The sequence below is a fragment of the Osmia lignaria genome, chromosome 10 (assembly GCF_051020975.1).
Source record: "Osmia lignaria lignaria isolate PbOS001 chromosome 10, iyOsmLign1, whole genome shotgun sequence".
Taxonomy (NCBI): Eukaryota; Metazoa; Arthropoda; class Insecta; order Hymenoptera; family Megachilidae; genus Osmia; species Osmia lignaria.
Genome location: NC_135041.1, coordinates 13,755,458 through 13,782,308, shown reverse-complemented (window position 1 = coordinate 13,782,308; position 26,851 = coordinate 13,755,458). Strand labels below are relative to the sequence as shown.

At 35.0% G+C, this 26,851-nt stretch overlaps 1 protein-coding gene across 5 annotated transcripts in view; it reads left to right on the top strand.

The window, feature by feature from the left end:
* SNF4Agamma (SNF4/AMP-activated protein kinase gamma subunit) overlaps nt 1-26,851 on the top strand; it is a 53,653-nt gene that overhangs the window by 7,869 nt on the left and 18,933 nt on the right. For 4 of the 5 annotated variants that reach the window (XM_034340126.2, XM_034340127.2, XM_034340125.2 and 1 more), the window contains exons 2-8: nt 2,695-3,543; nt 4,251-4,927; nt 11,084-11,177; nt 11,286-11,626; nt 11,763-11,981; nt 16,004-16,043; nt 24,677-25,453. In XM_034340126.2, the coding sequence (XP_034196017.2) occupies nt 2,703-3,543; nt 4,251-4,927; nt 11,084-11,177; nt 11,286-11,626; nt 11,763-11,981; nt 16,004-16,043; nt 24,677-25,453 (2,989 nt within the window). In that variant the 5' untranslated portion in view covers nt 2,695-2,702. The remainder of the gene's footprint in view (nt 1-2,694; nt 3,544-4,250; nt 4,928-11,083; nt 11,178-11,285; nt 11,627-11,762; nt 11,982-16,003; nt 16,044-24,676; nt 25,454-26,851) is intronic. The other variant, XM_034340129.2, reaches the window with a different exon arrangement.

Sequence of the window (26,851 nt, the reverse complement as noted above, 5' to 3'; positions counted from 1 at the left end):
ATTGTGGTGGTCCATAACTACGAAAAGACCAGTTTTCGTTCTTCGCGCATCTCCAGTGCGCATCTTCGCCCTGATTGGCGATACTCCCAAACGCGATTGGCGGAGAGCTCGCTGCGTTCCCCCACCATCTTCCAACCTGCGCGTCGCAGTTATGGACTCTGGTGAACAGCGGTATTATGTACCACCGGTGGATCATCTCGTCCCATGGGACAGACAAGAATTTACCATCGGTGGTACACTCCGTCGCGAACGTGTTAAATAAAATGATTATTTCTGTATAGCGTATGTATTTACGTTGTCACGTGTTTCGGATCGGTCCACGAGCCCAATAGAGCTTTACGTCATTCTCTAGCACGCGGTAAACAAGTATTCGCGAAACGAGTCTGGCTTGTTGCCAAAGATCCGCATATGTTGCCGCGATATTTGTTCGCACCATCGCATTTACTTTTCTCAAGATTTTATTAAACGAACCTGTTCGCGCTTCCACTTCCGATTAATCTAACGCCGAGATTGGCTTTACCGCGAGGAGTGAACCAGTTGAGTAGTAAAGGAGCAGAGGAGATATTAATTCTAAGGTGTCTTGATTCATTTTTCGATTTGTCACTGGAGCTACTATTAACATTATCCTTGGAGAATTATCTTAGATTCTTTTTCTCTTCTAATGTGTCATCGGTTTTTAACCTATTCCAAGTGTTATCTGAACGTTCAGTTAATACCAATCATATTCCGTTAACAGCTTTCATATTTTTCTATCGTTTACTTGTATCGATTAATGGCGTTTACTTTGCTCACCATTTATGAATTATGCTCTTGTTGCATTCATACTTATATTGATACCGATACCGATACCGATACCGATATCGATATCGATATCGATACTAATACAAATAACGTGGAAAAGTTATCAGGCTTACATTTACTTGGCGAACATTATCTATTGTTTCTATCATTACAATCGTATGATAAAATTATTTCTGTGTACACTGTCTATTTAAGCTATTTATCATGTTGAAGCCATAAATATCCTTAATGCTATATACATATACGCAGGTAGATATAAATCATGTTTATTCGTTCAGAATGTTCGATACTTTTTTCTCCATATTTCTCTTTCTTTCATTCAACTAATATATGTATAATAGTAACGATATAGTAAAATCTAAAAATATGAATATGATATAATTCGTGTTCGAGTATTCCATGGTAGAAGGGAAGCTTGCCTCCTCGTTGAGTAAGCAACTTTGTTATTGAGCAGTACACTACCTGTTGCTACATTATCCGTAAAAGTCTGTAAACGACTGACCCTTAAACAGCTGATATTTTCCAGGGTGTTTCAAAAGGGGTTCATTTCATATCTTTATGAAATCAAATGGATTTTTTACTATTACAACATTTCTGGAACCTCCGACTACTGCGATTTTCCATTAAACCTACATTGCGAAATTATTCTACACAATAGATTAAGCCAATAAATCGCGTTATCTGTAAAAATATCTTTTTTCTTTTCTTCTTTTAATTCACGATTGTTAATCACGAAAGAATAATAATTTAATACGATATAATATTATATTATAGTTTGATAGTTTAAAGTATTTTTCTTGAGTATAATCGATGTAGCAGGTGTAAAAGGAAACGATAAGAAAAGAAATACAGAATCACGATCGTATTTCGTTCCTGTCGTCACAACAATTTATTATATTTCTTCTTTCGGTTTGTTAGAAGAAGATTGATCATATGGTAGTGTGATGTAAGTACTTACATCTACATATGTATGTATATTAAAAGTTGCTATAGAGAAAAACGTTTCCACGGCTACGAAATAGAGGGCGTAGTTACCGCAATGCGCCAGTGACGTGTTCACCGATGCAACAAAGAGATGTTTGCTCGTTAAAAAAGTAGAAGGAACATTAATAGATACATATGTACCCGTATCTACTTATATACACACTTATCTTTGATCAAATTTTTTTTAAATCTCAGATTTTTCATTTATTTTTCACGGTTATTGCAAATTTTAAATTGTAAATTCAATGGTGGATTAATTAAGATTCGAAAAAAAGATTAGAAAGATTGTTAGCTAACGAATTTTCCAGCTTATCGACCAGTTTCTTTTTTTCTTCTTTTTCTTTGAAACTAACAATTCCTATATTATATTATATTATTGGTGTTAATCTAACGATCAATCAACTTATTTCAAGTTTCCCCTTTGTGAAAATCACTAAAGAAATTCTGAACGATTTTTAGACAGCGGTATGAAAATCTTGAATGAGCTGTCATGAATAGCCAAGTAGACAGTGTATACCTATCATTAACTGTTTCGAAGAAAGTCTTTCACGTACAAAAATGAGACTTCTTTTCAGGAACTCTTTTCTTTTCCTTCTTCTTCTTCTTTTTTTTTTAAATAACATCATCGTATCGTAACATCAGTAGATTAAATTTATTGAATTGTCAAAGTTCAGACGTTAGATTCTGAGCGATTTTCAAGTGAAATATGTAGGTAAAATTCCAAATTTATACTTGACGAGTGACATACATATATATTTATAAATCATTTATCTGATCGATGCAGATAGTAAAGAAAGCAATAAACTTATCAAGCGTAGATGTAGATACGTGCAATCTGTTTAATATATTATATCCGATAATCGATCGATCGGTCTTAACATCTTAAACAAGCCTGATTCTCTCTTTTAGATTCCTCGATGGAGAGTTCCGGTGGTGACAAACAGAACGAGTCGGACGACTGTGATGTGACCGCCAATAATCAACATCAGAACAAGATGACGGGTCAAGAAGACACCGATGTAAAGATAAAGAAAAACTTAGGGAAACAGGAGATTTTAAAGAATTTGAAAAATCTAGAGAACATTGGTCAAAATGACGAGGCTACGAATAAATTACCAAAGACGGTGTCTCAAGATGACGAAGAGGAGGAGAAGGATGATGATGACGACGACGACGACGACGACGACGACGACGACGATGATGATGATGATGATGAGGAAGAGGAAGAGGAGGAGGAGGAAGAGTGCTGCAAAGGTTCTGACGAGGACGAACTGAAAGAGGAAAAAACCGACGGTAAAAAGGACGAAGAATCTTCGAGTAGTACAACGTCAACCAGCGCATCGGACGACGAATCTGAAACAAGTTCAGAAGATAAGACAGAGGCTTCGAAGACGGAGCAAATTAAAACGGTTACAACCGAACAGGAAGAAACGGCGGAGATGAATAAGGAAAAGGAAAAGGAAAAGGAAAAGAAAAAGGAGGATCAAACGACTAAAAATGACGACACCACCGATGACAGTGACATCGAAGATGACTTGATTTCTGCTATTAATTACAATACTATCACCTCGTTGGCTGCACTGAAGGATATGCTGCAATCCTCTGGCGAGGATTCAGATGGTGTTGATAGTTTCTTTCATCATTATTTTCTTTCGCACGTAAACAGGTTACCATCCAGAAATCAGACGCATAGTCCTTATCCTTGGGGCAGGAGACTGTCCGAGTGTAGAGAAGAGGATGAATACGAAACCGAGGAGGGTAAGAAAAGCATACCGTATCGTATAGCTTAATAGGTTCGCAATTAAAATGTGAACAACTCAGCGTAGGGATTGAAAATATGTGTTATATTATAGTACGACGTATCTACATCCGCGATAGATTATGAGAAAAGCAGTATGCCTATTACGAAACACACGAATCGAGCATTAAAACGCGCAAAGAGCTATTAAGAGGAGCTCGTTCTCGTTCAATGAGAGCTAAGATTAGCGTGTGGCCAGTGGTTTAGCTTCGTTTAGTTCCGTTTGGCAACGTTTCTACAAACAGCGCGAAAAGCCACTCCGTTAACCCAACGATACTCTTAATATTTATAGATTATTACCAAAATGGGAAATAAGATTCTTTCATCTTTTCAAAACATTTCATTTTTATATTAGATATATCTATATCTAATATATTTTATCTTTTGAGTAAAGCCCGACGTGGCCATGGAGGAATTTCTCTTGGACGTATCGAAATTGAGCTAAGGAGGGCAGAATGATTAATCGAGAGGATACGAGTACTTTTGCAATCTGGTACATAATCGTAGAAAATCGATCTGACGCGACGAGTACATAACAGAGAATCCTTTATAACTGCAAACCTTGAGAATCTAGCGTTAAAAGTGTACCCGCACCGAATAATGGTCTCTTTGTAAGAAAGAAAGCGGACGTTCTCATCTGATCATTCCATTGCTCTGTTTGTTCCAGGGAAAAATGTGGAAAGTTTGGCAAATGCAAACGAAACTAAAAAGGATACTTCAAAGACGGAGGAGTCGGAAGAGAAAAACGACAGTCTCTCCTCGAAAGCATCTAGTCCATCAGTTTCCGAAAAGTCGAGTTCGGAGAAGATCGATCAAAAATCAAATCTACCCAGTTTGATTAGTTCCGAGTCAAAACCAACCGCGACATCTGCGGTGACGACGACGACAACATCGATGATAACGACGACAACAACGACGACGACGCCGACACCGACACCGACGATGACGACGACGACAACGATGACGACCACGACCGCGACGACGACTACGACGACGACCGCAACGACGACTTTAACGACTCCGACAACCAGTACGACGACCACTTCTAGATTCACCACGTGCACGGTTACCTCGCCAACATCAACGACGAAGCCTCCGTTAAGGAGGAGGCACACCACTGGTCCTGGCATGACTTTTCCTGCCACGGATCCACCGAGTTACTCGACCAGCATGACCTTCTCGAGAACCAGCCCTCTTCCTAGTCCGCATCTCGATAAAAGATTCTTTGATAGCAGTTTGATTGAAATGAAGAGTCAGGCTAGTAGCTCCAGTACTCTGGATTACGATTCCACCGAGGAAGTGTGGATTCGTAGGGTGGATTTCGTTCAGGAAAGGAAGAGAAAGGTAAGGGACCATTTTCTATTATCATTTTTATCTAGTTGATAAAGAACGCGAGGCGAGAACTTGCAGAGTTTTTCCAAGATCAAATGCAAACAAAGCTAGAAGGTATTCTTTATTTCTTTTCACAAGTATTTTAATTCCATATAGCAAACTTTTTATGTATGCGATCATTTTAAACAGACTGTACACGGGACATAACAGAAACAGTCTACTCCATCTAATTGTATTAATTGACTAATTACTACCAAGAGGAGCAGCGTTGCAAATTTGTTTGCAGACATGAACCGTTATGAGAAAGTGAAGAACGGTGCAAACGGCAGAATTTTTATTTCTTAAAAAGTATTCATTTCTTATATTAAATTCTTCATAGTTTATAATTTATAGTTTAACAGAAAATGATGAAAAATGTGTTAAACTGGATCGGTTGTTGATACGGTTATATATATATATATGGTTGTTCTGAATGAAAAACGAGTTGGATGAAGCTACGTGTTGGCTTGTAAACGAGTGACCATTTAAAGTGCCGTTCACAAGCAGTGAGGTGTGGTCGTTAAGCACGATCAGCAGTGAAATTATGGTTGTCACGAGCGACCAATCGAATCGTCGCCAGTGTACAATCAATCGACTGGCTTTTCCGTTCCGTTGAATTCCTTCTTTCTTTCTTTTTATTCTTGCCATCTTGTTTTCTAAGGCACCGATTAACCCGATCGTTACCACGCGTTATTTCAAAAAACCTGATTTCTATTATACGTAGTTACTATTCGCAAGACGGAAGTTGCGAATCATGGTCGAGTGCAGTTTCCGTAAACAATATGTATAGCTATGTATAGGCACGGTTTGCAAAGTAGAAAGAAATGTTCGATCAACTGGTCTCATCTTGCTTAACAAATTTCTTGTCCATTATTAAAGGCTTCACTTTGCCCTATTTACACTTTATTATTACATACTTTTCTATCATAGTGTTGACAAAAGAAAAAAACATCCGAAACTTTCACATAAAGAAGATAGAAAGTAGAAAACCTATAGAGGACGAAATTATGACATGTTAATTCGTTTCACTTTTCGCATATCGCGTCAGACAATTCGTACCAGTTCAGAACAGACGTCGAATAAGCGATAAACCATTGGAACCGTGATAAACGGATATCGAATTATTAATTTTTGAAAAAATCTCTTAATAAGCTAATAAACGATAGAATGTTGTTTATTCGAAATTCGCTACATGGTTTGGCCCAGATCTCGACATGTGTATGTAATTATGTATCTTTAATACAATGTTTCATGGGAGAGGATAAGGGTGAAGGGGTGGTAGGCACATAAGGCTTCTTTTAAGCTTTATCGATTTGCTTGAAAGACGAATTACAATGCGTTCAGGGTTGTTATGACAGATACCTGAACACGTAAGATCTCCGTCATGGATGCTTTTCGTACGTGGTATGATTAGTTTCGATTAACAAATTATACGAAACAAGTTTTCCTCGTTTCAAATTACCATATGAAATCCTATCAATTATCAATTGATAGTTTCGTTTCGTTGAAAACTGAAAAATCCATCGTTTGAAAAAGAATTAGGAATATAAGGTGCATTGCAGGGATATGCATCATCTTTAATGCAAATTAGATAAATAAAACGACTGAATATATAAATTTCTATGACAAATTCTCGTTAAAATTACTGTATTTCTCTGAAAACGAACCAACGTCAAATTACACGAAATGAACGCTTCATTTGTTGTTTGCGATATTTTACTCTTTGTTGCGTAACATGATCGTCCGACGACTCATATGCCCGTTTTAGAGTACAAAGAATTTTACACGTGCTTCGGTTCGCTACAAGCATTTGAAGTGATCGTGAGTAATTACATTGCGTCTGCAGTAAATCTATTTTCAGTCTCGATATTTTCATAGATACTGCATTTCTTTCATCATTTTAATCGACAATTTTTCCCGTTAACTTATTCTTTTTTCATCTGTTTCCTTATTTTCTCTGTACTTACATAAGTAAGTATTATTTACATAGTAGATCGAAAGAAAGGAAACTTTTTTATCGCTGTAAGTTAACACTGTGTTGCTGATACATGCGTTTTGCAGTGATCGTTAGATGGCGATAGGATAGGCCAAGAATAGGCCGCCATCTTGTGGTTGAATTATTCGATACGAAAAATGGTAATTGAACATTCGAAACGCGTGCCGTGATCTTTGTGATTGCAACTTGTTATAAATCAAGTGATTTATTGTACTCCCTTAATTTGAATGCTTGTATAAGCTCATTAGGATTCCATGTTATAGATATCTCCGAGAAAATCGTTATGGGTATGAAAAAAAGCAATGTTACTTTTCATCATCTATTATAGATTTTTGAATCTGATTGACGGTTTTCTTCTTTTTTTATTAACAGAACATCATGTACATTAAAATAATGTTTAAACGAGTTAAATCGTAAGTTGGTTTAATTGATAAATTGGATAATGTGATTTTGCAATTATTATATGTAGGTACATACAGATCGTCCCATGCAACTGGGCCAAGCTGTAGCTTTAGAATTTTACAAATACAAATTCGAAAAATGTTTCATTACTGAAAATTTTACACATGTGCTATGCGATCCAGCATTTGATTTTTAGATTTTTGTGCCATTTAATTTTGCCTAATAAAAATTTTGTAGTAATATATACATATACTCGTAAGCGATGAGAGAAATATTCAAAGTTCTCAATATTAAACCTGTTATATCTTCTAAGAAATAAGAAACAAGAAACAGACATATAGTCTATGTAATCAACAGGTTTAGTTCATCAATGACAGTTGCTATGGTAACATGATCCTATTGTATTTATTCAGCGATAGCGAATTAACAACGTTTCACGCATTATTGAATTAGAATCTGGACCTATATGATAGATTTAAAATGACTAATACAATAAAGTAAAATGCTGGAACGGTATAATTGATGATTTCAATTATAGGAAGAGTAATTGTGAAAAATAAAATCCTAACTGACAATCAGAGTACGAGTATATGTATGTATACCGAATATTATGAAATCTCGGTTGAACGTTTCTTCTTATGCTTGTAAACGATCAGTGTACACGAACGCGTACATGTACACAAACTGTACCAGGTATTATCTTATTAATCACAATTCATCCGCGATAAGAGAACATTAAGTATAACAATCCTTCAGGGAAAATTATTATCGATACGATTTCTCGGCAAAACCGAAAGATACCATTACCAGGTGATAGTGAATCTCCTCGTGACTTGTGTACCCTGCTGAGACGAGTGCCGGTGATGTTAGTCACTGATGAAATCTCGATGGATATACGGCCCCTCTGTTATGAATATTTGAAGAAAGACCACTGTGGTTCATTAATTTCTACCTAACGCGTGAAAAATATGTCGACAGTGTCGTTGGGAAGACTTCGAAAGTACTCTCTTGTGCCGTATTTAGATCGTTGCCCGGAATATCATGGAACGTATAAGGTACTATTCGAAAGACGTGTTTTCTTTTCCTTTTTCTTTTTCTTTTCATCGACGTTAGTAAAATAAATCATCATGTACCGTTCACATACATATAATAATTCTATCTCAACGGATACGAGATGGAACTTAATTTGAGGTTAGGTTAGGCGCATTTTCTTTATGCTTTAAGACTATGAATTAAGCATTAAGTATAGGTACGTGCGTAAGTCTAATTGATTAAAATTGTTAATTTTTAATGATATTTTATCAGCTTTCCAAAGCGATTCAGAACTAAAATTCGATTAATATAAAATTAAATTCGATTGAAATATGTATCGAACATTTTTTTGGATCGTTTACGAACCGTGTTCATTCTGATCTCTTCTGGCAATCGGGATACTTAGTAATCTTATCTGTTTTAGCTCAAGTACTGATTAACTATTGGCAAACTGCATTAGACTTAAGAGAGGTACATATAACAGAATTTCTTTGTCAAAAAAAGATAGATGTATTTATACAGATTATAATCAATAGATATGTATAACTTTTAATTCAGTCTGAAGTACCGCGCCTTTGCTTATACGTATCTAATTTACCTTCGAACTTGTATAGATTATGATAAAACCTTCTTTTTAGAAAAACCAGTCACATTTATGTAAATTTAAGAAATTTTTCTTTTAGTCGCTAAAAGAAAATTATACAGTACGTAATTGTGTTAGGATCTTTTTAGGGGGGGAAAAAAAACAAGAGAATTTTATTGACCTTGTAATCTTTGAAACGACTCCACTTCCGGAGGTAACACATTCATCGCGCGCCTCATGCTTAATTTTAATTTTTCCTAATCACATTCTTTTTTCTATCTTATATTATTCTATATACCAATATAATTTTGCCTTTTTCCGATCATCGTTATACATACATATATCTGAATGCATTTGTACACCTAGATATACATAGGTATACAAATGTATGCAGCATCAAAGAATATTTTCTGGTTCAATTCATCATGTTCAAAGTCTGATACAGTTCTAATATAAATTGTCTGTTTGGTTACGTTTGGTTATCTTTTCTCCAATAAATAACCATTCTTGTTATTTATTCCTCTTGGCATCCGCATTTTCCTCTTTCGAACCTATATATTCACCGATTCAAGAATAACCCAGTTACAGATGACTACTCTCACCGTCGATTGTACCAACACTTTTCATGAAACGATCAGTTTTAAGATGAATTTTTTCTCGCAAAAGATACTTAGAGATCTGGAAAAAGGATCTTAGTCTTGAATAATTTACTAATTCCACGTGGGGCTGAATAGTTTAATTTTCTTACTGTTTCCTGTGTGTGCCTGCCATAAATTTCAAAGTAGATTTATTTTTGCTTTCATAACAACCCTTACCAACTGCATCATATGTATGTACATGCACATACGTATACATGCATGTAGTATACTTGGTATTCTGTGTCAGACGTCAGAATGTAACACAGTCAGGATTGAAAATGTCAGTCGAACTAAGAACAGTGAACGAAACGAATCGTGATTTTCAATCATGTACATACATGTTGGGTTGTTAAGAAAAATCCTAGCTTTTCTCACAACTATTGATATGAAGATACTATAAATAGTGAAATGAATTTTTCAACGATAGTCTTGTAGTTTAATCTTCAAGACAAAATTACGGGAGAATAAATTAAACGAGATACGTTTTCGCGTCAATTGCGAATTGCAGCGTCTGATTTGCGCGAACAATAAATTAACAATATATGTTTCTATAGAAAGAATAGGAGGTTGTAGCGAAGAAGAAAAATTTCCTCCTCGTTTGTAATCTCACCATGAGATGATCCTTAAAGCTTCTGTTTTGAGAACTCTTCAAGAAACTGCCGAGAGCGTGTTTAACGATCTAGTTCCAGATTTCGTGAAAAGGGTACGAAAAAAGAAGTATAATTTGAAAACCGTCATATAATGTATAAAATTACCATTTGGGAATCCATTCGGAGCAGTTTAACCATACTTGTCTTAAAAAAAAGATAAATTTTTAACATTGATAAATTAAATATGTAATCAAAATTTAATTCAACAACGTTGAGTTAAAATGTACATACAATATATATCTCTATATTCTATACCGGTAAAGATAAAAAGAAAAAAGAAATTGATCGAAATTTTTATATAAAAATATAATTTTCTAGTGATGAAAATTTCCGGTTGGAAGATGCTTTACAAGAATGCAATGATAAATTATCCAGTTAAATATAAACTGATTGTTGTATCGGCTAGCTGTTAATTAAATAATGATATCTAATCATCGTACGTTGTATAGCTGTAGATCTGTAAACAATGAAATTTCTTCGTCTCGCGTTATTTTTGTCGCACACACAGTTGTTAGTCTTTATTGTTGAATGAATTGCTCATTTCCACTACTATACCTACTACTTGTAATCATAATCGGTTGAAATTTCCTTTCTTCGTAAACATGTTTCTTCTTCAGATAAGACGATCTTATAATAAAATTAAAATAATATACGAGTTTTCTGTAACGTGACTAACAAGAGAAAATTTCATTGACCGAAATAGAAAGCTTTTTTTTTTCCGATTGAAATGTTGAATAATCGAATTGATAATATTAGAATTCATTTGAATTATATACGTACATATGTATAGAGTGTAGATAAATAATAATCTGTGTCTATCATTGACAGGAACTTGGATCGCAACCGTTGCCAACAATCGTCACCGAAGATGCAGATAATTCGAATCATGCTTCTCAAGATCAGGGTCACAGGCCTCGAGCAGGTCAGATAATCGTATTTAATTAAATATCATAATCACAGTTTCTTTATTTATACTATATATTATTGACTAAATGGATAATGTGACGATGGTTGTTGATTTTTCTAACAGGTACTTGGGGATCGCATTCGAGAAGTATTAGGAAACCGACTTCGGGAAGTGCTCCTAGTTCTGGGAAATCGACACCTCTTCCACAGCCAGCTGTTGAACCATCGAGTTCGTCGAGTTCGAGCAAAGGTGGTAGAAAAGCTTCGGGAACACGATCTGGATCCACTAGCCGCAGTAATAGCCGTAGTAATAGCGCTGAACGTAGAAGAAGTGGGAGTACTGTCGATGACACTGCTAGCCCTACCAAAAAACCAGCACTCTTCGATGCCTTCAGGCCAAGAAGTAAATCTGATGCCAGCAAAAGAAAACCCAGTATTATAGCTAACATGAAAAGTGCTGTACAGGTAAGTGCTATCGATTATTTCAGAATGATAATTTAATTTATTATAGTATAGTATAGTACAAAAGAAAAAGGAGAAAATAGAAGAGGAAGCAAGGGAACGAAAAAGTGGTATTAATTAAATATCGGTGATTTTGCAGCACTCGTTGCACAGAGGTTCCCATGGTAGTTCATCAACAGATGTGCATACAGATAAAGACCATCACAGGGATAGCAAGGATCATAAGGAAGGCAGAGAGCAACCCGTAGGACGACCGCGAGCGGGTTCGGAAAGCAGCAGAAATCCTGTGAGCAAAGTTATGGATCTCATTAGGCATAGAAGCCACAGCGCTCTTAGCTCGGATGACAAACGAAAAGCGGTAAGTAATTTACAGAAACCCTTTTTTTTTACTACATATACCTGTTAATGTAAAAGTGGTAATCAAAATTACCGATTGAGTTCGCGTATACGATAAGTCTCTGTTTTACCATTGTAAGTAACGACTGATAAAAGAATCGCGTAGACTAAAGTTATTACTTCTTTAAGAAAATGAAAATCAAACAAAAAGAAGTTTGTTAAAAACAATTATTTCATTAAAACAAACAATTTCCATAAGAAGGTAATAGAAACGAAAAAATGAAGAAGAAATTAATTTAGAACGAATTTTTCAAATCTTTAGTTTCTTGATTCTTGTTATTTTAAAACGAAGAATTGAACATTAGGTAGGTACATTGGGCTACTTTATTTCACTGTTTCCTCTCTCGACAAACCGTGACTGGTTGCTTCTGACAATGGTATCTCAGCGAACAAAAGAATGATCTCTGAAAGAAGAGAACACATGTTTTGACGTCGACAGTAAAGGTAGAAAACCTTGTCACCTCGAGTTCTTTGCAATCATATTCGATTTTCTTTCTAATTCATATTACGAAGCTACCGTCTTTCTGCATAATGTGCATAATGTGCATAATCCATGTAACGTTGTTTTCTGGCCTGTCATTTTTCTTGCAAACAAATCAAATACGCTAATGAAATATTAATGACTTTCGTAACGATGTGATTAATAGGTAGCATGTGTTGAAATTTTCTCGCGTCTTTACTATTAAAATTCCATCCGAAGTAAACATGATTCTAAATTAAAAACTGAACGAGGATCTTTGTTGGATGATATTTATCGAAAGCGGTCCTCTATTAGTTAGTTTCACATTACACTAAGAAATTTTGTTACTTTGAATTTGTACGCCTCAAATCTTATTAATCACACCTGAATTTCCAGTAAATTTTCTCTTGGATAAAATTAATCCACTTTAATTGAAATTTATTGAATTTATTGAGATGGAGATGGACTGGAATGGACTATGCTACTCTTTTTCTGCCTGTGTATCATAGTGTCGAAATATGTTTCGTGTTATCAGAAACATGTTACATCAGATGCGAAAGTCGATGCTCGGTTTAGTTTAATTAGAATTTTTCATTAGTCGTGGAACGGTTCGCCATGCAAATGGAGTTGATTGCGCAGCTGGTTCGAATGGTTGTTTGAAACTGTAACGTTTGAATTTCGGTGGGAGAAGACACGTGTGTATGCACGTGTAACAAACCTAAGTTTCTGCGTGTGCGAACATGGAACGGAGAAAAAGACGGAATCAAAGGCGAGTTTTTCAGTTAGAGTGAGTCGCGGAACGTGTAATGTTCAAGGTGCTAGAATAACGAGCGCATCTTTCTTCGCGTGATTCGCGTGTGATTAAGATTGATAACGTTTACCAAATTCTTAACTACGTTTTTACATCCTATTATAGATGATCTGTGAAATTGTGACTGTGAAATTACAAAACATTTCTCTTTTATTTTCCTTTTTTACAGCAACAGTTATTCGTGAAATATTTAATTTGATATAATATTATTTTATAAATTATAGATTAATTTAATTTAATTTTTCTTGAATGTTATTATCGGAGATAATAATATTTGCTAATTTGAATTGCAATACAAACAGAAGCGATATTGCATCGATAGGTAATCAGTATTTAATATTCTGACGTTATTAACGAATGTGTTCGTTTCGAGTAGTTATCCAATCATTATTCGTGATCTTTGTTCCAATGAACGAAAACTGTGGCGTATATGTTTCATTTCGAAATGTAACTTTAATATAATTAACACAGTTTCGATTAGTATATCTATTTCTTCAAGAAGTGTCGTTTGATCTTTTCAATTTCGTTTCAATTAACACGTTGATTACCGTAATTAAATTACCTTTATACCTTTATTTTGCATATAACTGCAGATTTTCGGCGTAAAAGACGTTGAATGTTAACTTACGGTCACGAAAAATGTCTCGAGTTCGTCGACGAAGCTCTTCTCTATTGTTCGGTTCTCTTCTAAATTGAAAGCCAGCAGTTCCTGCTACCCTTTCTTTCCCCTTTTACCTTTCAGCACGTATGCAAGCTTTAAAACTTACGCGTCCCTTCGAACTTTAACAATATCATCTTGTTTGCGTGGCATGGTTACGTTTCGTTAAATTTATGGATCCTTATTAAAACCGGAACAACGTTTGCTCTGCTACATTCAGAAATATTTGTAGACATATTTACTGTGTTTCCTTTCTGATAAACGTTCAATATTTACCCCATAATTCGTTATTTCCAAGTTGAATTCTGCACATTTTTTGTTTATTTCTCTCTCTCTCTTTTTTCAACTGTTTTATTATTTGACGACCTACATTCACAGTTTGAAAAGCAAACTATGTCGAGCAAATTCTTTTCTTCTCATCGGGTGTCTTATGAAAAGTGATAACCTACTATGCAAATCAGAAGCATTGTTTAACTAGACTCTGGAGCAATATCGTTTGCATAGAAATGTTCAACAGTTACTTACATCATCATTTTGAATAATTTATTTAAATTAATTAAATTACTAGAACAACGTTAGATTGAATTAATATGTTTATTATAATAATAATATAATTTTGTGGAATTTATTCATTGTTTCTTATCAGATGATGAGTAGCAGCGTTACTTAACGTGTTATGATGCTTCAAATGCAAAACAGTGCAAAATAGCTATTTTCACTGGAAAATATGACTATTTAATAATTTATGGAGTAATAAACTTGGATAAACAATGTACAATTTTCATGATAATTAACGAGTATTATCACATAATATAAGTGATTTGATTTTGTATAAGGTAAAGTTATATAATATAGAGGAAAAATATAAAGAAATTAAACAAGTCTCTTAATGAGATGATCACTAATGTGACATCTGTGTTTTGCATCTGTTACATATGGGGACTATCATATGCGTTACGTTAGATTGTTTATTTAATTTTCATAGACTCGTAATACATTCGCATACTGTTTCTTGAACAATTTTTCTTCTCTCGTGTATTTATAAATTAATAGAAATCGATCGTTAGACTACTTCAATACTACTTTTGTAGAAAGGGAGCGTTGATCGAGAAAACGTCGCTTCAGGGGATAATTTAAAATGCAAATTTAATCATTTGTCCATGTTATCACCCTGTGTATACATTACTTCTTCTGATATATCACCTGTACCTATTGAATAAAATACGTTTTGTATCTTGAACGTTTCTCAACGAGCGTCGACTCGGATGCTTCGAAAGTTGAACAATATCAAAGAATAGTCGTTTCTTTCGTATACCTACGTGTAATATCATTTTACACTTCCGGTTGTACATATGTATGTGACGGCAAGGACAGTTTTAGCGAAAACAATGCTGTAATGTGACCTCTGCGTATTATCATCGTTCGGTTTTCACTTGTTAATTCATAGAAACACGACGACGCGACGTACTTAGCTGCTACATATCAATATCTACTATATCTACAATATCTATATTTATAGATATGTATATGTATTCAAATATAAGTAGATTGGAAAGCAAACGTTAATTTCATAACCAGATGATTTCTTTCGTATGCTTTAAATTGAAATTTTTCAACTAAACATGCTTCAACACGGTTGCTTGTTAAATATTATCTATTTTATAGAAATTCCCAACAAAATATTTGCAATTATTCAAAGTATTTGGAGTGAACGAGCAAATAATGATAATGATAATTAAATTTCAGAGGAATGCGATTAATAAAAAATTATATGATCAGTTAGGGACGTTGTGAAAGTGTGTTACAAGTTAAGAGTGCAACATGTCTTCGTATTTTCGATGGATAAAAGGTGGAAAGAAGGATGATTATTTTGGTGCAAAACCAAGAAGTCGTTCTTTAGATTCGAAGAGTCTTGAAGCATCCGGTATACGATTGATTATTGAAAATGTACTTGATATTTCTTATCCTATCGTGTAATCAAATGTTTCGTAATTATTATTATCGAAATATAATCGACACGTTTATTTAATAACGTAATGTTTAATTTTGTTATAGAGGACTGCAGCCCAACATCAAGCACAAATAGCAGCACAGGGTAAGCAAGTAAACATGTATATTCTATATGTGCTTATAAACATACATATGGTACATATAAACAACTATATTACGTTTAATTAGAATTCGAGTGTCTGATTATTCTTGGATTATATTGTATATATTGTATAACAATAATTACGAGATCAAGAAAGATGACACGTACGCGTCGAAATAACAGAGAAATGTCACTTTAAATATTTCATTTTTTCTGATTTTTTTAAAGAAATTTCCATTTTTTTTCTCATAAATTATGATGTTAAATAACTGTTTGAAATGGAAATCGATATTTGATTTTCAATCAGACACAAATTAAATAGAGCTAGAAAAATATTTATACCTATAGAAAAGACAAAGTACATAACGAGGGCATTACGAGAGCATTATAATATTAAAAGCATAAGGCTGAATTGTATCTGTATCATGTCAGATTTTCTTACGACACTGATAATTATACAGATATATGACAGTTTCTAAAACGAAAAAAAAAGGGATAAAAGGTACGCGCCATCTAGGGCAGCCCAGATAAAAGAACCGCGTGCTAGCAAATTCGAATTAACGATTACTCGCATTCGTAGTGACAATCAGTAAAGAAAAGGTAATTTTATTTGACCTATTAGATAAAGCAAAAATATGCACAGTATGTACTATGTTTCTAATACATGGTAAGGTATATAGATAACATAGTACGTATAAGATGAAATATTTAAAAGATTAATATTAATTTCTTATTGTATAATTGTCAATTAATATTCAGATATGCAGAAATATTCTGTATATTATACTTATTAGATAATTTATTGAAAATAACAAAGCATTAGAAAAATTTTATTATCCGTTGAATTGAAACATTTGAAAATAGTTGATCGTTCAACGGAGAGATGTCGGTGTTGCGCATGTTCCTTAGGCTCGTATAGCGTAGAGTGTAGAGTGTAGAGCGTAGGGTAGCCGATGCCGCTGGCCGATGGGACCTGCGCCTCAGAACGTTTTTGTACCGCAACGCGTACGGTTTGCACGTGTTTATTCCGAGTGATTCGTTTCGATTTCATTAAAGATTTTTGCGATCAGTGACCGTGATTCTTAAATATTACATGTTATCAATGTTTCCCTGGTGCGTGCACAGTAGACAGACGATGGATTATTCTTATCCGGCCAGCGATTAGGTACTCGTAATTCGTAATTAACAGTCCGCAGCGAAGACGGCGCAGCGACGACGAATCGTTAGGAAAAAAGTGGCGTCGTACGTGCGAAATGTAACGTAACGTCACGTCATATCGAGGAAATTCGCACGCCTCCGATACTGAACGTCTGATACTTTACGAGAATTATTACTCCTTTCCTTTCTTCTGTTCGCGCGTCTGGTGTTTTTTTTTTTTTTTTTTTTGTTTCCCCCCACGATAACATCGACGGGTATAAAAGTCGAGTGGCTTTTCAAAAATACTGCGACGAGAACGTGTCATTAAAGACACGAGCTACGCTCGTAAATGTAAACATCGTTGCACGTTGCGACAGGCGTGTGTAGACGAACCGGTACGTTTCAGTTCGCCCTTCAGACTTCGGTAGCTTTTATACGGCTGTCGATGCGACTCTCATCGGCGATAACTGTTTGATTCGTCAGGCAAACCTTGCCAATGGTAACCTTGAAATTACTCCTACATACTTTGAATTGTCGTGAATACGTGTTCGTGTTCGGAAAACGTTCGATCTGTCGATATTGTCGGTGAACTTCAGTGAATACTTATCGATTGAAAAATCATCGTATGTATATATATATATAATTATTTAAGTGATAGTGACTGTTTCTCTGTTATGCGAAGAAAACACGTAATCTCACGTGGTGGTGGTGGTGGTGGTGATGGTGGTGGTAGTAGTGTTGAAGAATTTCAAGATTTTGAAAAAGTGCACGAAACGTGAAGAGGCAGATGAGAATGTCGCGAAGTGCGTAGCGTGATTTGAAAGTGAAAAGAAGAGTCGAAGATCACTGGTTGTGCTTCAAACGATCCTGCAACAGTTGGTAAGTGTGTATATACATATTTTTCATGTGCTCCATTTATGGGGGATTATTTACATACATATATACATATAATACGTAGAAATTTTTCCATCTTTCATTCTTTCATTGATTCATTTTTTAATTTTTACTTAAAACATTTTTTCCTACCTTTTATATACATATATAAACATCTTACTGCTGAGCTTATCTTCGATGCATTATCGTACGAAGCTTAAAGTCTGCGTAAAAATAAAGTTGGATTAAATGTAATATACCGAATATCAGAAATTTTGGTTGAGTGAAAGAGTGGAAACAGGTTTATCGTGTAAAAAGGTTAATGGTTAGAATATCAAAAGATCAGAGCTTAGATCTCGGTCCATCTAGTTATTAGTTCCTGCACCTACACTTTCACGGTTGCTTCCCTGAAATAATGCCGACAAAGAATTATTATACGTTCCAATTTAATGTAAAAGGGGTAAGACTTCGGAATGATACCACACTTGTAGCTTTCTTAAGCGAATTTATGGTTTAAATTGGAAAAAAAACTAACCTAACCTAATTTTTCTTTTTACCCCTTCTCGGCGAAATCAGCCGGCACCATTTGAAGGTGAAGGGCTTAGCCTAACACATATATCTATGAAGTTTGAATACAATAGCAGTGTGGTAATATTCCTGAGATAAGCCGAATTTTCTTAGTCGTAGTATTAGTAGTAGTAGTAGTAGTAGTCGTAGTGGTAGTAATTGTCATTGTTACCAATTTGTCTGTCAATGCAGCAGACACGTTTTAAAATTCTTGCCGGTTGTATTGTATAGTTAAAGTAGGTAGTTTGAGTAGGGGTCAGAGTGGTGTGATACCCGCATAAGTAAGTACATATTTTAGATATTCTCGTGTTTTCTATTAGCTGTTCTGCCGTCACTTGTATGGCCGTACGAGAATAAATAAGAGGCAGAAAAAAAAGAATGAAGGAACGATCAAGTCTAAAGATTTTATTGTTTTAACTTGACAGATATATCCCTGATGCTGATGTTGTAAAACGTTCTTTTGCATTTTGTTTACTCCTAACCGGGGATGGAGTCAGATTTAAAGGTTAAACTTGCAAGTCACGTGTAATTGAAATGTTAATTTTCATTTGTCTATGAAACTTTTTTATTCCTAACATTATCATTTCGGATAAAAATAGATTTTACAGTTAAATTATTGGGAATATTTGAAAACGATGTCAGTTAATTGTATGATAAATAAAAGTATTCAAATAGATTGTTAACACGTTTGGCGCCGGTCACTAGATATCGCGTGCTCCAATATTGACGCTTAGCGAAAGGGTTAAACGGTACTCGGCTCTCGTAGCGAACGTGTTAAGGCGAATGAGTTTTCATTTGTAATCGAGAAGGTACCCGTAGATGAAAGTTGTAGTAAAAAATAAATGAAATAATGAATAGCTCGGAAATATAATAACAGAGTCTGTTTGTTAAGAGAAAAAGTAACTGATGCCAGCACGTTTCGTGAGTAACCGTGTGTAAAAAGGTGGGGTAAGCAGGAGTCCAATACGTAGCTAACAGCCGCATTCCTCAATTGTGCCAACTTCTGAAATCCCTAAGTAGTGTTGCAAGGATAGGACGAGGTCAGACGGTATAGCAGAGGCAGGCTCCGTTTCTAAACAGGAATAGGGACCCTTTTCTCACGGATACCCTTCCTTCGTCTTTTTTATTCCACCACTATACTTTGTATATAACATAAAAAGATCTGGCTGTGAACCAGGCCTAACTATTTCAAGTGATATTTCTGGGGGAAAAAAAAAATCGCAAAGGACATTTTTATTACCTTATTACTTATTGAAAAGTATAGTAAATGAATTATAAAAAAAAGTCCATAGTTTGGAAAATATTTAAATTAAAAAAGAAAACAACCGAAGAATTTCGCTAATAATTCTAATATTTTTCAAAGTGCATACGTATAGCAGATGCATAGTCGTTGAGATGAATGCAATATGGTATGGTGGTGCAGCCCCGGGTCTTCATCGGCCTTGGAGAACCGGTTTCAAAATCCACATATCGATCGTATCGATGTTTGAAACCGGAAACGTGTTTTCGAATCAAGCGAAACGCTAAAACCGTTCTTCACTTACAATTATAATTGACTTTTAAGTAGAAAACGTATACCTAATGAAACGGTGACACATTTTTATCATTATCATACACATGGGTTACTTCACTGTCAGACATGTCGTTTTCACACGCATGCTCGAATTGGCATCGTAAACAAATAGTGGTTTCCTTCTCTAGAAGTTTTTTAAGCTTTAAATTGGTAGTACTTTAGTGTTGAAAAGCTTTGAAAATCTTGTTGCTGTATTTTTTAGCTGCTTTCGTTTTTCTAAATTCAATTACAATTTGTCGAGATGATATAATATAAATCACACCTGTATACCCCAATTTATTCAAGGTTTTTGCTACCTGTAAATGTACAAGTAGGTAGTTAATACACTGTACTTTGTGTATGGCCAAGTGTTTAGTTTTTCTGAATTTCAAAACGAAATAAAAAGAAGCGATCCTCTCGGTTGGCTATAATTATTTACATATATAAGAAATTTCATCATTGACCGAATAGAATTATCATTGCTATTCAAATACACGAACTTTGAATCATATACGAAGTGAGGTGATCTGTTCGTTATTCAGATATGTATTTTAAAGGCTGGAAGGTTTCCAAAAGAAACTGTAAAATGAGCTAGAGAACGTGGTTATCATTTTAATCGAATTTCTTTCCTCCAGTCTCGTGTCGACTTTATACTACAGTTGTAAATCTGTAAAATTGTAAAACTGTACGACTGTCAACATTGTATGTATTAAAAGAGTACGCGAACAGTGTAACATGTTGTAACGTCAGAGACCCAGTTACGTTTTCCAGTATCAGCGACCCGTAAACTTTTTATCGAATACTTCCGTATCGTACTTGTTCAATCTCCGCTATTTTTACCTCAACTTTTCTTTCCTTTTTTCCACATTCGAACGCAACAACAACAGATGCGACGCGTCGCGACGCGGCGTGCAAAGTGGAGTGCGAGATAAAGAATAATTTTTCCACCTCTATTAGCTATGGCTTCGTTTCGAATAGTTCATTATGCATACATTTTAGCATTGAACGAGGAAGACATTTTGTATACGACGCAGTAGTTTGACCGTTTGTTCTTCTAACAATGAGTAGCTGCGTATCTATTATTTAAATATTTAGATATTTTCAGGATTTTTAAAAAAGTAACATTTCTTTTTTTAATGGATGGCTTGCAAGATAGAAAAAAAATCCTCTACGTAGATAATATAATCAATCACACTAGATTACTAGATGACCTATTTATGATATAAATCAGTAAAATCATTTGATTGTTAGTATACCTAAACGGCAGAAGTGGAATCGAATTCTATGTAAAATCTTTTATATGTTAACACTTTTTAAACTAATGTAGCTATTTTTTTTTTCTTCAAATATTTTTATAGAAAAGTCTTAAATATACTCTAATTAGTTTTTTATTTTATTCTGCAATCTCGTGAGGACATTTATAAATGTACCAGGACATATTTAAATAGCCTTGAAGCGTCCTCTCCCACGATCCTTCGCCTTCGCCTTGTTCATGAATATTTTTTCTCAAGCTTCGTCCGAAATGTATATGCATTCGTTAAAAAGATGACCACCTTGTATGCAGTTAAAATGGTAACCGTGCCAGGGAAACAAAAGATTTTATTTTATTTTCAAATTATATATTATCCCTCGTACGATTTTTCAGTGTACAGAATTTCTTTTGTTAAAAAATATTTGCCACCCAGATCTGGATTACGATTGACTCATCCTAATACTTTGCGCACAACAATTAGTGCAACTGCAACTTTCCAAATGTTTCTACACCACGAATCAACAGTACTTAGATAGGTAGGTAGGTACTGTTGAAATGCACCGACAAATAAATAGGAGACAAAAGTGGACGAGTGTTAAATCAACGCGCGTAAGGTCGGTCGGTATCAGTTTCCTGTTTATCTTCTCGTCAATACAGGTTTATGTAATCGGTATTCATACAGTTACTGGCATCTTGAAACTTTAAACAGTTTACCTGGCTAAAATAATATTATATATGTAATGTAAATTAAGCGAAAGACCAATGATTCTTAGATTGTAAATAATTGATTTCTTAAATTCTGGTATCACCATATTATCAGACTAATTAGTTGAAAAACGAGATAGCCAGGTATAATTTCATTTCTATTAATTTTGCGAGAAAATATCGATCGGCAGATAGATTAAATTCAATGCTGTTGCATCGGTGTTGTTCAGCACGTCTAAAAGGGACTTGTTTGCTCTGCCTCGTTAATAGTATAACCATAATCAGATTATGTTCGACATTTTAAAGGTCAGGTTGTTCGTCAAATTGCGCGGCAAACTGAGGAAATAAATATATTGGAAGTATATTGAAAAGTGTTTGAAAGAAGGTAGCTTACATAATAATATATGTAAATAAATGAATGTATAATATTATGTTTAGAGTTACTTTCGTGTTCTTAAATGTGTTTTGTACTTGCACCATGTTGCATAACTTGATTCATTTCTCAATGCTCCGTGTATTTCTGAAGCGATTTGATTTAATGGAAAATCTTAGTTTCCCTCGCGAATAACCTTGATTTTCGAAATAATTATTCTTCGGGTTTATCGCCTCTTTATGGACCTTTAAACCTTATCGAAATTGCGTCGAATTGCGCCGAAAGTGGAGTACATACCTCGCATTGCATCGTATCGCATCGATCGAACAGGGGAAACATTCGGGAAGAATGTTCTACATTTAGTTTTGCGGTATAGAAAGCAGTTGTAAATTGTAATCATAAATGTAAAAACGTAGTAATAGTAACGATAGATCGTTCCCTAATTTCATAATGAAATTATTCATAGTATGTAATTGTTGACGCACTTGGTAAAAATAACTGACTAGTAAAAAAAAATCTTGAGAAAGACAAAAAGTTTGATCATCTATGAAGGAAACATTGGCTCGGAATAAGATAAAAGTAATATCGTGGCAAGTAAAGATCAGAAAGTCTAGAAAGGCCTCGGTTACTTTCGTTATTGTTGCGACCAAGTTTCTTCACTTGGACTCGCTACCAATTTTTCCCTCCATCTCGTGCTTGCAACAAAAGAAAGGGAAGGAAGAGAAGGAAGGGAAAGACTAGGAGCACTGTATAATAATTCCTTTGAGCGTATGCACTTCTCTAGAACGGGGAGAGAGACAGTCCAATCGATACGACCCAGTTTCCCTCTGACGACCCCGAAATTTGCCACATCGGCGACCACGTTGTCAAAATCGGCAAATTTCCCGATATACAACTAATTTCAAGATCCAGGAAATATTATAATAATTGTTTAACCAGGGAAAAAAAGACGGTAATAGGGAAGAATTTGGTTCACGCTATGCTTCAATTTGTCAATCGATCGCAGTATCCGATCCGATTTATTTTAATTATTCGATACATTCTGTTAACGTATTTGACATTTATTTATCTATAGGATGTTCGAAATTCAAGTTAACATTTTAGTTGCATTATTAAGCAAAATCTGAATAATTTTAACTCGACGATATTTTTTTTTCAACCTAACGATTTTATACGATGTTACGTTTGTTCGTAACAATAGAAAAGATTTGCTGTTGGAATCGTACTCGTAGAAGCAACTTAATAGTTGCTGCTTCTGACTACTTCCTCCAATCTCACAATCAGTCGCGTGCGCTAAACGTTTCCTCCTGAATTCTAATTTAACCCTCGCTCGAGGATGTGCTCGGTATTTCAATCGTAGTGTCATAATAAGTCGTTAAGCAGTGAATTTTTTTACTCGTCACCTACGTCTTGTTTGTTATTTTTTTTTCTTCTTCTTAATCGTGATACCATCCTACGTATCGTAATTATCGTAATTACTAATTAGGAATAGACAAATAAGTTTAACACATTCTTTGATCGCTAAAAGTTGGATTACGCGATATCGCGTGCATAATTGAGAAAAATATAACTCGGCACGAGGAGGAAATTTATGATAGAGAATGTGTTGAAATTCATTTTTTCTGTCTGATTAAACGACTTCGCTTGTTTAAACTGTTAAACATGTAATTATGTAACTTGATTATTTACCAAAGATCGATCCAAGTTGTTGGTAATTTTGCGATCCTGCCAGATGCGCGCATAAAATTACCTATTCACTACGTAGTTATATCACAAAGTTGATGTTTACAAAACTTGTCGTTCATCTTGCCAACAATTAATTCATCGTTTTATTCGTATATAAATCTAGCGATGAACAGTCTCAATTTTCATAGAAAATATTGATAAAAGCAAAGTGTCTATTTTTAACAGAAATCTTACAAATGTGTAATTCTGTTTTCCTCTTTGCGATCTAGGGAAGCATTTCGATAGAATTTGCGTCAGCAGTAAGCTTTGGAAGCTGGTAATATAAATTTCCAGTAGGTTCACCAGCGAATTGTATGATTATTAACGCTTGTTATTATTTAATATTACGGTATACGTGTAGCTAGGTTTACCTACGTGGAAGTATGATAATCGAATTGATGCGAACGATACCGTTTTAATATTACTAACAGATTCTTTGTCATGTTTTACAGCTCCACTGGATACGTGCGAGTCAAGGGACGCATACGATTTGAAAAATCGAACAGATAGCTTAAACGTTCCTCAGAAGAGAGGAAATAGCTCGTCTAGCAAGATGCACGGTATAAACCATCTATTGTCGCACCATGGATCCCATAATGGCGACGCAAGAACCGGTGTCGCCCAGCCTAATCAGGAAGAGAAAAGTTTATCCGCATCGGATACAACTAGACAACAGAACACGAAGATTTTACAAGAATTATTAAGCCAGAAACACATACAGAAACGGATATCGCGTGGTTCAGTTAGCTCGACTTACTCTTACGGTTCTTCCACGTCTTACGGTTCCTCTCATGGATCCAGTTCTTCGAATCATAGTTCCTCCCTCTACCACGGTGCAAACAATCATTCGGTGTATCACACGATCCACGGGAACAGTCATTACACGCATCAGACGAATCATCATCATCATCATCCTCTTCAACACATACATCAGATGCACCAAACGAATAGCGGCAGAGCGTCACCCACCTCGCCTAGTCCTACCGGTGATCAGGAGAAACATCATCATCAACACCACCACCATTACAGCATTCAAGAGATGATAAGACATTTTGGGAGACGATTGGGTCATATAAGAAGACAAAGCGAATGCCAGGATCCACCCCGGAAGAAGGAAGAAGATTTTCGTAATAGAAGTCAAAGTTTGGATGGTGGTGCTAGACATCCGAGTTTAAGAGATGCCGATTGCGAGACAACCTACAGAATCTACGAAAGTATACTCAGGCAAGGTAACAGACGTACCAATGTTTCATCAAGCTTCCTCGGCTGCGTTCGATTGAACCTATTTCTCGAAAATTTCAATTCCAATCTTCCATCTAGTCCACTTTGGAATGATCCAAAGAATATTGTCCAAACGAACCTAGTACTTTTTATTATCACTTTTTATAACAGATACTTGATTTATCGCAAATTAAGTAGGTTAGCGATTTCTCAATATTTAAATATTGTATCGTACCAGATCTATTTATCTGTTTACCTATTTATTCAATTACTTATTCACCTATTTATTGGCAAATGCTACGTTGGCAAATTTCTTGACTACATTTTCCTACCACACTCACGATCATTTAGTTGTGCAATTTGTTTTGACACCAAACCAAAAAGGCCCGCGTCGTCTTCAGGCTCCTGATGTTTTGACACGTCAAATTGATTGTTGTTAACGCGTCGTCTCTCGTAGTAGAAATAGAAATTCTCATGATTGTTTCCATCAGGAAGGATGTAATCGTACGGCACGTTTCTATTTTCCGTGTTGATTGTTACCGAACGATTTTATATAAAATTTCACGTTTTGCAAGCTCACCACCTCCGTGAAGTTCACTTTCCATTGAAACATTGAGCTGATCACCTTGACCCGATCACATTGCTATTCCGCTTTTACCAAGTGCTTTACTACATGATGGCTCATTATAGATTCTGCAAGTTTTGCCAAACGTCGACATACAGTACTTATCGTTAGTTACATCCTACGCGATCTTCTCCTTTCCCTCTTAAATCTTGCGTATAATTGTAGTACATCGTAGCCAGAAAATAATAAGGTTATTTTCATCTTCTTTAATGCAAACTCTTAATACAGTCATATTTAATATACATAATATAACATAAAATAGCTAGTCAACGGTCGAATATTCTATCTTTCGAAATTTTTCATTGTCTTCCTTCTAACTAATAATAAGCAGACGTTTTGTAATAAAAACATTAATTAAAGCTTTATTAATTGATGTGAAATAGGTGAGTAGAACAACGAATTTAATTAAATAAAATTCAATTCAATCATATCGCACCTATGTAAGTAAGTATATCGTGGAATATTTGAAAAATTTGTTAAAATTTCATTTGATTTTATTTTAATTACAAGTATGTATATGTATATCCTTCGAAGGGAACGTGTTCGTTTTCCGAGTTTCAAATGTACATACGTATGTGCAGCTGCAACGATTCGCGTCCGTTGACGCAGTTTCTTCGAGTCCGTTTGACTTTGTAATACAAGGTCGACACGATTAAACTAGTCGCCGAAAATAACTTGCTTCTTTAAATGACAACAATTAATACACACAATTTCTCTCGTCTATCCGCGGATCTTTAACGTTACCTTAATCGTCAAAAGATGAGATTTTCTAAATTTTATT